The sequence below is a fragment of the Mobula birostris genome, chromosome 6, assembly GCF_030028105.1.
Source record: "Mobula birostris isolate sMobBir1 chromosome 6, sMobBir1.hap1, whole genome shotgun sequence".
Lineage (NCBI taxonomy): Eukaryota > Metazoa > Chordata > Chondrichthyes > Myliobatiformes > Myliobatidae > Mobula > Mobula birostris.
In genome coordinates, this window is record NC_092375.1 from 173237479 (window position 1) to 173251647 (window position 14169).

General features: G+C 42.9%; 1 protein-coding gene across 1 annotated transcript in view; it reads right to left on the reverse strand.

Annotated features, from left to right (window-relative positions):
- Positions 1 to 14169, reverse strand: part of kalrna (kalirin RhoGEF kinase a) — a 734185-nt gene that overhangs the window by 175215 nt on the left and 544801 nt on the right. The window contains exon 34 of the mRNA XM_072261937.1: positions 11705 to 11951. Within this exon, the coding sequence (XP_072118038.1) occupies positions 11705 to 11951 (247 nt within the window). The remainder of the gene's footprint in view (positions 1 to 11704; positions 11952 to 14169) is intronic.

A 14169-nucleotide genomic window follows, 5' to 3' on the forward strand; every position in this document is an offset into this window, starting at 1 on the left:
GGGGTAAGGTATTGATGTGGATGGAGAATTGGTTAGCAGACAGGAAGTAAAGAGTGGGAATAAATGGGACCTTTTCAGAATGGCAGGCGGTGACTAGTGGGGTACCGCAAGGCTCAGTGCTGGGACCCCAGTTGTTTACAATATATATTAGTGACTTGGATGAGGGAATTAAATGCAGCATCTCCAAGTTTGCGGATGACACGAAGCTGGGTGGCAGTGTTAGCTATGAGGAGGATGCTAAGAGGATGCAGAGTGACTTGGATAGGTTGGGTGAGTGGGCAAATTCATGGCAGATGCAATTTAATGTGGATAAATGTGAAGTTATCCACTTTGGTGGCAAAAATAGGAAAACAGATTATTATCTGAATGGTGGCCGATTAGGAAAAGGGGAGGTGCAACGAGACCTGGGTGTCATTATACACCAGTCATTGAAAGTGGGCATGCAGGTACAGCAGGTGGTGAAAAAGGCGAATGGTATGCTGGCATTTATAGCGAGAGGATTTGAGTACAGGAGCAGGGAGGTACTACTGCAGTTGTACAAGGCCTTGGTGAGACCACACCTGGAGTATTCCGTGCAGTTTTGGTCCCCTAATCTGAGGAAAGACATCCTTGCCATAGAGGGAGTACAAAGCAGGTTCACCAGATCGATTCCTGGGATGGCAGGACTTTCATATGAAGAAAGACTGGATGAACTGGGCTTGTACTCGTTGGAATTTAGAAGATTGAGGGGGGATCTGATTGAAAAGTATAAAATCCTAAAGGGATTGGACAGGCTGGATGCAGGAAGATTGTTCCCGATGTTGGGGAAGTCCAGAACGAGGGGTCACGGTTTGAGGATATAGGGAAAGCCTTTTAGGACCGAGATTAGGAAAAACTTCTTCACACAGACAGTGGTGAATCTGTGGAATTCTCTGCCACAGGAAACAGTTGAGGCCAGTTCATTGGCTATATTTAAGAGGGAGTTAGATATGGCCCTTGTGGCTACGGGGATCAGGGGGTATGGAGGGAAGGCTGGGGCGGGGTTCTGAGTTGGATGATCAGCCATGATCATAATAAATGGCGGTGCAGGCTCGAAGGGCTGAATGGCCTACTCCTGCACCTATTTTCTATGTTTCTATGTTTCAATTGATTGTGGTAAAAATACACATGTATCTGGAAGGTCCAACTGCAGGTGAGTCAGTATTCTACACCATGAAGACAAAAAAAACACTTAAAACAACTCTGTGAAAAAGTTACTGAAAAGCACTAGTCAGAAGATGGATACAAGAAAATTTCCAAGTCACTAAATATCCCTTGGAGTGCAGTTAAGTCAATCATCAAGAAATGGAAAGAATATGGCACAGCTGTAAATCTGCCTAGAACAGCCCTTTCTCAAAAACTGTGTGACCGTGTAAGAAGGGGACAAGTGAGGGAGGCCACCAAGAAACCTATACAATTCTAGAGGAGCTACAAGCTTCAGTGGCTCAGATGGGAGAAACTGCGCATACAACAACTGATGCCTGGGTGCTTCACCAATTGCAGCTTTATGGGAGAGTGGCAAAGAGAAAGCCACTGTTAAAAAAAAACTCACACAAAATCTCTGCTAGTGTTTGCTAGAAGGCATGTGGGAGATTCTGAAGTCAGTTGGAATAAGATTCTGTGGTTGGACTGAACAAAAATTGAAATTTTTTGGCATCAGGCTAAATACTAAGCCAAATACCACAGTCATCAAAAACACACCATCCTTACCGTGAAGCATGATGGTGCCTGCATCATGCTGTGGGGATGCTTCAATGGAAGGCTTGTGAAGGTAGAGGGTAAAATGAATGCAGCAAAATACAGGAAAATCCTGGAGGAAAAGCTGATGAAATCTGCACGAGAACAGCAACTTGGGAGAAGATTTGTTTTCCAGCAAGACAATGACCCCAAGCATAAAGCCAAAGCTACACAGGAATGGTTTAAAAACAATAAAGTTGATGTCCTAGAGTGGCCAAGTCAGAGTCCAGACCTCAATCCAATTGAGAATTTGTGTCTGGACTTGAAAGGGGACATTCAATCACGATCCCCATGCAATCTGTCAGAGCTTGAGCAGTTTTGTAAAGAAGAGTGGGGAAAAATTGCAGTGTCCAGATGTGCAAAGCTGATAGAGACCTATCCACACAGACTCAGGTCTATAATTGCTGCCAAAGGTGCATCTATTAAATACTGACTTGAAGGGGGTGAATACTTATGCAGTCAATTATTTTGTGTTTTATATCTGTAATTAATTTAGATCACTTTGTAGAGATCTGTTTTCACTTTGACACGAGACGGGGGTGGAACTTAGGATGATGGCACCTAACAGCGACTTCTTTACTTGTATCTTCGGAAACAGCTGTATTTCTATCTTTGGTATCTCTTTTTTTTCCCCTTCAAGGTTCTTTTGAAGACCCTGACCTGGAGTTACACGCTGACGTCACTACAATGGGATGTTTTTCGATATGCCAAGGGCACGGCCTGGGACACTAGCGCACCTTCAGGGTGCCGGATTTTGATGGCTCTGGAGGCAGGTGGATTCAAGGCTGGTGCTGACTGACATGCCGTGGGAGTACACGGAAGATCAGAAGCAGTGAGCTGACTGCTGGCTGTGTGCCCAGAGACCCGAGTTCTTCAGGCACAGAGCTCGGAAAAAGCGACACAATGGACTTCTAACACCATAAATCCGCAAGTTGTTTGTTATGTCTCCCCCCTCGCCGTGAAATGGGGACATTTCTTTTTCTCTTATTAGGGAGAGAGAGGGGGCCTGTGGTATGTCAAATACCAGGTGAACGAGTAGTCTTTGGGGTACTGCAAGTCTGGTGTTTACTGATACTTTACTGCATGCTTGAATGCTCGGTGGAGAGTGTCAATGCTTTTTCTTTGCTGGTGGGGGGGGGGTCATTGCTTTGCTGCTGCTTATGTGTGGGAGGGGGGAGTTGGGAGGGGCTTTGGGGTTCTTACGCTTAACTGTCAATCATTCTTTGGGGCACTCTGTTTTCGTGGATGTTTGAGAAGAAAAAGAATTTCAGGATGTATATTGTATACATTTCTCTGACATTAAACGTACCTATAAAATCTATTGAAAGGAACTTTTTTTGTTGATCAATGTTAAAAAATGCAAATTAAATCCACTGTGATTCAATGGCGTAAAACAATAAAACATGAAAACTTTTAAGGAGGGAATGAATATTTTTTATAGGCATTGTATATGTGCCTACAACTATTTTCACTGTCCTGTATGACTGGTGTTTCATGTTTCAATTAGCCAGCCATTGTGAAAATGTATCTCCACAGAAGCTGCCAGACCTGCTGAGTTCCTCTAGCAGTTTGTTGATGAATCATCAACCATAATTGTGTGGCAGTTTGGACCGTAGGAATAATTTCCTATGAATGTTGAAAAACACAAGAATATCTGCAGATGCTAGAAATCCAAAGCAACACACACAAATGGCCCTTGTGGCTACGGGGGTCAGGGGGTATGGAGGGAAGGCTGGGGCGGTGTTCTGAGTTGGATGATCAGCCATGATCATAATAAATGGCGGTGCAGGCTCGAGGGGCCGAATGGCCTACTCCTGCACCTATTTTCTAAAATGCTGGAGGAACTCAGCAGGCCAGGCAGCATTGATGGAAAAGAGTCCTGATGAATGGTCTTGGCCTGAAACACCAACTGTTTCCTCTTTTCCACAGATGCTACCTGGCTGCTGATTTCCTCTTGCATTCTGTGTGCGTTCCTTTGAATGTTGGTTCATCCAAGAGGACATTTACAAGCTGCAGAGGACCCAGATGTCTAGGCTGCCAAAGAAGATTATTAGACAAACAACAGCAGGTACTGGGTGCACTGGGTAACCTACAACATGTGGAATCATGCTATATTGACATTCAAATATCAATCACTTCTTGACGATCAGTCTGTTAAGTAACTCCAGGTGGATCGGGACATGAGCATCTGTTTAATTGAGTATGCATGTGAGATTAGCACTGCAACCACATTAGCAGGACTTTCTAATGTAAAAAAGGTTACCTACAGCTGAAACTATTTTTCGAGAAAGCTAGACATGAAAAACAGATCCCCATGTGAATAACATTGCTGAGTAATTAAAAAATCTTAAATATTAGAAAATTAATCCAAACTATAAACAAGAGAAAATCTTCAGATGCTGGGAATTCAAGCAACACACATAAGACGTTGGAGGAACTTAGAATGCCGGGCAGCATTTATGGAAAAGAGTAAACAATTGACTTTTCAGGCCGAGGCACTTCATCAGTACTGGAGAAAAAAGATGAGGTCAGAGTAAGAAGGTGGGGGGGGGTGGTTGGAGAAGAAGATGTACAAGGTAGTAGGTGATAGGTGAAACTGGGAGAGGGGGAAGGTTGCAGTAAAGAGCTGGGAAATTGATTGGTGAAAGAAATAAAGGACCGGAGAAGAGGGAATCTGATAAGAGATGACAAAAAGCCATGGAAGAAAGGGAAGAGGGAGGAGCACCAGAGGGAGGTGATGGGCAGGTAAGGAGATAAGATGAGCAAGGGAAATGGGAATGGGGAATGGTGAATGGGAAAGGAGAGGGGGTGGGCAATCAACAGAAGTTAGAGAAATCAGTCCATGCCCTCCTCTACTGCTGTGATGAGGCCACGCTCATGATGGAGGACCAATACCTTATACTCCGTCTGATAGCCTCCAAACTGATGGTAAGTTCCCCTTTCATCATTCCCCATTCACATTTCTAAGAAAAAATGTGCTGACATTGGAGAGGGTCCAGAGGAGGTTTATAAGAATGATCCTGAGTTGATATATGAGGAGCATTTGATGGCTCTGGGCCTGTACTCACTGCAGTTTAGAAAACTGAGGGGGGTGGGTGGGTGGGTGGGATTTGAATATTGAAAGACCTAGATAGAGTGGATGAGAAGAGGATATTTCCAATAGTTGATAATCTAGGACCAGAGGACACAGCCTCAGAATACAATATTTATTAAGAGAAAAGTATGGGTGGCGGGCTGAAGATAAGCCTTTACCATAGGTGTAGGGCAATCTTTCCCTCTGCAAACCTGCAGGTCACCCTTGGGCAAGGTGTAGCACTTACTTAGACCCCTGATTAGGGTCATGTGAAGTCATGGGAGCAGGTGGTGGATGGTTGTATGAGGAGCTGGTGCATATCACAAGTCCTGGTTATATAGACCACTGACGCCAGGCAGACAATGTCTGAAGAGTATTGGTAATGGCTGGGGTCACCTGTCTTGTAAAGACACTGCCCAGAAGAAGGCAATGGCAAACCACTTTTGTAGAAAAAATGGCCAAGAACAATCACGGTCTTGAAAAAAATATAATCACCCACATATCATGACACCTCACAAAACGAATGAACGATGTGTGACTAACTTGAATGCGTGTCAAGGAGAACAATGCACTTGACATAATTTTCATGGATTTTAGCAAGATGTTTGAGAAAACCTCAAACAGACAGCAGACCACAAAAGTTCTTAGCTGGTAATAGCAGGTATGAATTGATGACAGAGACATGAGAAAATTGTTCCTACAATTGTGCTTTACAGTGAGGAAGAAGTTTTCAATTACATTGATGATCTGCATCTGATCAGTTGAGCAAAGAAAAGAGGTAAATGAAATTCTGTTCGAAGTATATGAAATACTGCCCATCGAAAAGGAACACACAGAAATGCTAGAATGCCAAGAGGTATGGAGGAACAGAGTGTTTATCCCCAGACCAATAATAATAGCAGGTCAGGTCAATTAGCTGATAAGAAGGCAGGCTATATGCTTTCCTCAATTAACCACAGCACAGAATAAAGTAGCAGTAAATAATACTGGAATTGATTCATACTTGTTATACCCTACTGTGAGTACAGTTCCAGTCAAGAAGGATGTGATTGCACTGGAAAAGATGCATTAGGTGTTAATGAAGTCATTGCCAGGGCTGGATAATTTCATCTATGATAGAGGATTGGGTAGCTAAGGTAGCTTGCCTTGGTACATTGGAAACAGAGCTTGATTATCTGAACTGTAAGCGTTATGAGGCTTGGAGATGCTAAATAGGAATTAACTATTTCCTTCAATGGAGGAGTCAAGAATCAGGGCCAAATACTTAAAAGTACTTAGCAGAGGGTGTAATGGTGACAGTGGTAATAACTCTCACCATATTTCATTAGTTCTTGGAGGTATACATGTAAAGCACTGTTTTATGGACATAATACCGAAAGGTGGGTTGCTCCCTTTTGACTGATGTGGATATAATAAGTCAAATATTTCGCTTCTGTGTCATAACTTTTTATGATAACTGTCATGGGGAAATTCACTGCAAGAATCCTCCTTAACCATCCACTTTCATGGATGTAGAACTCCTTTCTGTCAGAATACAAATTCCATTCACCAAGAGGCACAGCAGAAACGATCATTCAGATGTGCAGGGAGCTGCTTTGAACATGCAAAAAATTCAACTCCGTCAACTGAAAGGGAGTATGGAAGATCCTTTTTATATTTGGCTGTTGTTAAAAATTTGTCAGCAAGTGTCTGCTCTCACACTGTGTTCCTCAACAATATATCCACCACAGTTCCAAGCACTGCAGAGTCGGCAGTCAAGCAAAACTGTGCCATCATATCATTCTTTCTTTAATATTGCTCACAGCAAACTTCACCTCACCTTCAACACACTTCTATCTGGAGTGGAATTAATCCACATGAATGACAGGAAGTTATTCAACTTTCATTGCCTCCACCCTCTCCTGATATAAATGACACTAACTTCTGTCGACAAATGACAGTATATATGTAAATATTTGCAGGCTGAACTCCAAATCATTGCTGGTTCTTTCACCAAACCAGATAAGGCAATGGAACTTGTTTTAAACATCTAGAAATATGAGATCCTTCAGTGACTTCATCCACCCTCGCTCCCCACTGCATAACTTTAACTACTGACAATCAAAATCTTAATTAGAATTTTTAAACGTAGATAATTTTCCTTATCTGGGGTGCTAACCTTCAGCAAAGGCAACTATCTGTGGTGAATTCCACCACCACTTCCAATGCATCAGCCCAGCAATCAACCAACTCATGAATAGATTGATGGAAGACCAAGACCTTGTATATCGCACTGAGATCATGGTCCATCAGGCATTGAACATGTGGACAACCTAAAAAAAGGCACCTCAGAGGACTGGAGATTTATCATAAATGCTCCCTCTGTAAAGTTCATAAAACCTGTTGATGTTATTGGCAAACTAATGTCAACTTCCTCTCCCAGAGCATCATACCAACATCAAGGCTCTATTTACATCCACCAGCTCCAATGTGCTGGCCTGTAATCGAGGGAAAACACCAAGGACGTCCTCAAAACATACTCAAAAGCAGTAACACTTTAGTGGTTAGTGTGACCATATTACAGCTCAAAGTTTTCTGAAGGGCGGTGCCGTACTGTAAGGAGTCTCTGTGTGTCCTGCCTAGCAAATGCATGGGTTTCCTCCGGGTGCTCTGGTTTCCTCCCACAGTCCAAAGACATGCCAGGTAGGTCAATTGGTCATCGTATATTGTCCAATGATGAGATTAGGGTTAATAGGGGTTGCTGGGACAGCACAGCTGGAGGGGCCAGAAAAGCCTACTCCATACTATATCACAAAATAAATAACTTTTCACTAACTCATGGGTATCACTGGCCTCTTTGTCTGGAAGGGGAAGCATACAGCAAGACACTCAGCACTTTGAGTCTCTCCAATGGGGGCAGATGGAGGCCAAGCACAAACAGTGAAAGAAAAGAGCATAATCCAGGCAAGCTACACATCACTGCATCAAGCTCCACCTGTGTCAGAAGCTGTGGTCTTGCATAGGATATGCTAGTCACCTCAGAATCCACAGAATTGTAGTGAAAGTGCATCATTCTCCACTCCCAGACGAAAAAGAAGTAATGGCCAATTAAATTTTACTTTAGTCCAAGTTGAAATGCTGCAACTTAACCTTTTGCTTATGGAGGTTAAGTGTTGTTTGGGAGGAGGAGGAGTTTGTTGGAATTGGAGTAGAGAGATAATGTTGCCAACGCTGCATTTTGAAAGTAAAGGACAGCTTGTGGATGGGGGCAGTTACATTCGCTTTGCCATGACAGATCATTTGGGTTTCAGGAATTATCACTGGGAGGTTAGATCCAGGACAAACCCCCGTCAGTTTGGAAGTGAGCAGCAAGCCAATGGTGCAGCGGTTTTTGGATGACAGCAAACAGCTGCCTGCTGGGTTGCCGTGCAAGAATCACGCTTGCCAGCTCTGATGCGTTTTTTTTAAGTTTCACAGCTTTCCTTCATACTATCTTTTCTTGCTCCCCACGTGTAATTCTTCCAAGGCCCAAGGCTCCTGTTCTGTGACTCATATCCAAGTTGAAGTGTGGGAGCAAAGCCAGAGCCTAACTGGACCTGACCTGCCAAATCGAAGGACTGCACGCAAGGGGCTCAGCTCCAGCTGCTGCTGTGATGGAGTGGGACGGGTGGGGAGCTGGGAGGAGTTGGGGTGGGGGAGGCATAGGAGGGATAGAAGAGGCATAAGATGCTGCAGGCAGAGAAAGAAAAGTCTGGGAGGAGGATTGGAGGGCTGTACAAACGGGTGTGCGAGGGAAAAATAGAAGCATTGGAAAAGGGGAAAGGAAGAAGGTGAAGGTGAAAGGCAAAAAGTGGTAAAGGAGGTTTGGGGGGCACGAAAGGCTTCAGGAAGGGGAAAATGAGTGTGAGGAGGAGGAGGATTGAGGAAGGGTGAGAAGTGAGCAGGAGGAGAGTGTGAGGACTGGAGGAGGGTGTGAAGAATGGTGGAGAAGGAATGAGAAATGAGAAGAATGTGCGAGCAGTGGGGGATGGTGTAAGGAGTGGGGGAGTGTGAGAGCGCAGGAAGTGTGTGATGAACAAGGAAGTATATGGCGTGAGGGAAGGGGATCATGTGAGGAAAGGGATTGGAGGATGTGAGGGATGGGGGGGTGTTGAAGTGTATGGATCTGCAACAGTCAAAGGTAAGCAGCGGAGGGTTATACAGCAGCGAGTCTCTCCCAGACTCAGCTCCTGTGAATGTCTGCAGGTTTTGGTGTGATCTTCTGTGCATCTTCCAGCTACTGACAAGGAGCAGATCTTCAGAGCAGTTTTGGGACACTCAATCAGAGATGCATCTTGGAGAACACTATGAACAGTTGCTTTGATCTTCAATGAAGACAAATTTTGAATCTTTGTTCTCTAGGGCATTTACCAACCAAAATCTCCAGGATTCAAGCACTGCTTTTAAACAATGGGCCTGCTTCAAACCTCACACTGCTCAATAAGACACCCTCTAAACATCTGCAAACATGTACTGTTCATCTCTCACACTGCAATACAGCCAAAACATCTTCGTAGATCTCAACAGGCCAACTGTCCCATCCATTGATATTGATGACATATTTACATTGTACATTATAAGTAGTTGCCATATACTTTCTAAAACACCATGAGATCATATGCTGATATCAGTGCATACGACATCTACGTTTAACTAGATCAAATCAAATCTTGGCATTTCTCCTTTTGTGGAAGCATAAACTCTCTCATGCACAGGTCAACATCAAGCAAGCTATTTTTACAGAAACATAATCTTTCAGAAACAGATCACATTTAAAATAAAATCTTGTATATTTTAGAGCACAATACTGCAGTAATATAAAGTCCTTAATAAAATTCCAAAATTGATCTTCTTCAACTATTCTAGATCCCATGATAAGTTCAAAACTCAAAGTTCAGAGTAAATTTATTATCAAATTATATATATGTCACTATATACAATCCTGAAATTTGTTTTCTTGCAGGCATACACAGTAATTCCAACAAGCACAATAGAATCAATGAAAGATCACGGCCAACAGGATGGACAAACACCAACATGTATAGGACAAGCCATGCACATATGAGGGAGAAAAAAACAACAAAAATAAGACCATAAGACATAGGAGCAGAGTTAGGCCATTCAGCCCATCAGGTCTGCTCCAGCATTTCATCATGGCTGATCAATTTTCTTTCTCAATCCCTTTTTCCTGACTTCTCCCCGTAACCTTTCATGCCCTGACTAATCAAAAACCTATTAACCTCCATCTTAAAAACATCCAATGACCTGGCCTCCACAGCCACCTACAGCAATGAGTTCCACAGATTCACCACCGACTAGCTAAACAATTTCCTCCTCATCTCTGTTCTAAATGGACGTCCCTCTATTCTGAGGTTGTGACCTCTGGTCCTAGACTCCCCCACTATAGAAAACATCCTCTCCACAACATTGCTTTCCTTATGGCTTTTTAGTTGCCTTCTGTTGGTTTTTAAAGGTTTCCCAATCCTCTAACTTCCCACTATTCTTTTCTCTCTTATATGCTCTCTCTCTTTTGTTCTTATGTTGTTTCTGCCTTTACTTGTCAGCCATGTTTGCATCATCCTGTCTTAGAATACTACTTCTTCTTTAGTACCTTCTGATTGCTCCCAGAAACTCCAGGCATTGTTGTTCTGCCATCATCCCCGCTAGTGTCGCATTCCACTCAACTGTGGCCAGTTCCTCTCAAGCCTCCATAGTTTCCTTTATTCCTCTGTAAAGGAATTTACTTTTTTGTACTACCTTACTTTCCCTTTTCTATTTTCTATTTATGATTTATAATTAAAATTTTTAATATTTACTATTGATTTGTACTACAGGGAGCGCGAAGTGCAGAATCAAATATCGCTGTGATGATTGTACGCTGCAGTATCAATTGTTTGGCGGCAATAAAGTAAAATTAAAAGTAAAGTAAAAGTAACACATCTGACTTTAGCTTTTCCTTCTCAAATTGCAGGGTGAAGTCTATCATATAATGACCACTGCCTCCTACAGGTTCAGGTATGCTAAGCTCCCTAATAAAACTTAGTTCATTAAACAATAGCCTTTCCTCTACTGGGTTCAACCACAAGTTGCTCTAAAAAGTCATTTCAAAAAAGTACTATAAATTCTCTCTCTTAGGGTCCAGCACCAGCCTGATTTTCAAGATACCTGCATATTGAAATCTCCCATGACTATCTTAAGATTGCCCTTTTTTCATGCATTTTCTATGTCCCATTTTAATTTATATCCCACATCCTGGCTCCTATTCGGAGGCCTGTATATTACTCCCATCAGGATCTTTTTAACCCTTGCAGTTTCTTAGGTCATCCCACAAAGATTCTATGTCTTCCAATCTTATGTCACCCCCTTCTAAGGATTTGATTTCGGTTTGAACAACAGAATCACTCTACCCACTTTGCTTGCCTGCCTGTATTCCTTGGACATTGAGCTCCCAACTATGACTCAGTGATGCCAACAACATCATACCTACAAGATCATCTACCTTATTCCGTATACTGAGTGCATTCAAATATAACACCTTCAGTCCTGTGTTCTCACTCTTGAATTTTGTCCCCATGTTACACTGTGACTCATCTCACTTACTGCAATATTGCTCTATCATCTCCCTGTCCTTCCTGACAGTCTCACTAAACTGTATCTAGCTGTATAAGAACTGTCCCATCCCTTAGCCCTATCACTCTGATTCCTATTGTCCTGCCAATTTAGTTTAAACCCTCCCCAACAGCTCTTCAAAATCTGCAAGGAAGAATATTTGTCCCCCTAATAAGTAAATAAGCAATAAGTATCAAGAACATGAGATGAAAAATCCTTGAGAGTAAGGCAATATAAAGCTGTAATTACCTTTTCCGGATGGGAAGAAGCATTCCATCTCTACACTACTGCGGGAATGTGAAATGCAGAGGGTGCTGCTTGGAACCAAGCCTTCCAACGGAGGGCTTCGATCTGTTGTACGTACTAAGCACCAGCCTGGCCTTTCACTTGGCTTCTCCAGTAGCTCAACGGTCTGCCCTGTTTGGATATTCAGTTCACTGCTGTTGTTTGCAATGAAGTCTTGTAGCACCACAGTTAATTCACACCCTCCGGAAAGCTGTTGGGAGAAGAATAGTGGGCAATTAAATTTGGATACATTAATGTTCCATTTTAAACACTTTCAAAAAATCACAGTCATCTCCTTTGTATTTTAGATTAGATTATGAGGACACTCAGTCCTCATTTATTGTCATTTAGAAATGCATGTATTAAGAAATGATACAATGTTCCTCCAGAGTGATATCACAAAAAAAAGGACAAACCAAAGACTAACACTGACAAGACCACATAATTATAACATATAGTTACAGCAGTGCAAAGCAATACCGTAATTTGATAAAGTGCAGACTATGGGCACGGTAACAAAAAGTCTCAAAGTTCCAATCGACTCCCGATAGTGCCCGATAGCGGGCAGCAGAAGGGAGAAACTCTCCTTGCCATAAACCTCCAGGCACCGACAAATGCCGATGCACTGGAAGCACCCGACCACAGCCGACTCTGAGTCCATCCAAAAACTTCGAGCCTTTGACCAGCCCTCCGACACCGAGCACCGAGCACCATCTCTGCCGAGCACTTCGACCCCGCCCCGGCCGCTGTGCAACAAGCAAAGCCGAGGACTTGGGGCCTTCTCCTCCAGAGATTCTGGATCATACAGTAGCAGCAGCAGCGAAAAAGGCATTTCAGAAGTTTCTCCAGATGTTCCTCTGTTCTCTCACGTCTGTTTCCATCAAATCAGGATTGTGCACGGCACCCTACTTGATAGATTAGAGACATCATTCACCAGAGTGGCCGCTGCACGCTGCGTCACGCTGCCATCTTCTCCTCCTCTTTGGTTCTTTATTATTTTTCCCATGAAATATCAATAACATTACTCACTGTTTGAACTATAGTGAAATGATCACATATTAGAGCTTCCCACAAACACAAAACTGAAAACATAAAGAGTTTCATCAGCTGTCTAGATAAAGGCATTCTATCCCCAAAAGCAGATAGTTGGAGGCCATTACTAAAAGGCATTAGCTCCAGAGCGATCATGATCTTGTCAGTTGTGAGTTTGTAGGATTATATTTAACTTACATGAACACATTTGCAGTTGTATATTGAAATCAGTGCAAGTTGATGCAATTAATTGGCTCAGGTTAAACTCTTAGAATTTCTGCATGTGGAGGTTAAAGGTCTCACATGTACAATGAAATTTCAGCTGCTTCCACAATAGTGATCCTTCAGAGCAGTCTTTTTATTTTAGGTTACATGGTCGGCACAACATTGTGGGCTGAAAGGCCTGTAATGTGCTGTAGTTCTCTATGTTCTATGCTCTATGTGTTATGAAAAGAATGCCATTAATCAGATAAATAGTTTTCCCATTGCTCAAGACATTCTGAGTTTATAAAGTTGGCTACCAACAGAATCTTCAATTTGGATTAAAGCATAAAAATGAGTTACATTGATTAAGTAAGGTTGACAGACAAGGGAAATCACACGTTCCTCATATAATCCCCTTCATGGGTAGTTTCTGGGGATTGACTCTGAGTTTTATGGGGTTTGGCGTTGACTTTCAGGACTATGTGGGATCCACAAACTCTAGTACAGGTAGTGTCTGATCCAGTAGGTGAGTGAGTAATATGGGGTGTGATGTGGTCCTTCTGCTGTGTTTATTGAAAGGAGGTTCCCAGCTACGGAAAAAACATCTGAAAGATATAGGGACTGAGCCATTTCTATCACAGGCTCAATTTGCTTTCAAAGTTCAAAGTACATTTATTATCAAAGTATGTATACTTTATACAAGCCTGAGATTCGTCTCCATACAGGCAGTCATGAAACACTGTGTACATACATCTATTGATGCTTCTGGACACATCTTCAATGATATTCCTGGAATCATCGGGTGTTTCGGGTCTTTCAACATCCTCCAGGTGACCCAGCCAGGGCTGATCAGACCCCAGCTTGTGTCCATATGGCTAGCTACTTATGACTCCATGGCTCCCCTCTTTTGAGCCACAGCCATCTTGAGGCCCTCTCTGCCACATCGGTGGTACCGTGAATGGCTCTCCTCTTCCTCTCTCCCTCAATGCCCAAAATACTGAAGGCTCTAACTAAAGAATGGGCTACGAATCCCCTACAACTAACCTCCACTGGGACAATAATTGTTGTCATGGCTTGCAGCTTCTTATCAACCCCTCCCTTCACCGTTGCCTCCGGAATTTGGTTAACATCTTCATCAAACTGCTCCCACAGTGAAGTCATGTTAGCTGCAGGCCATTTGATCTGCTTCCTGT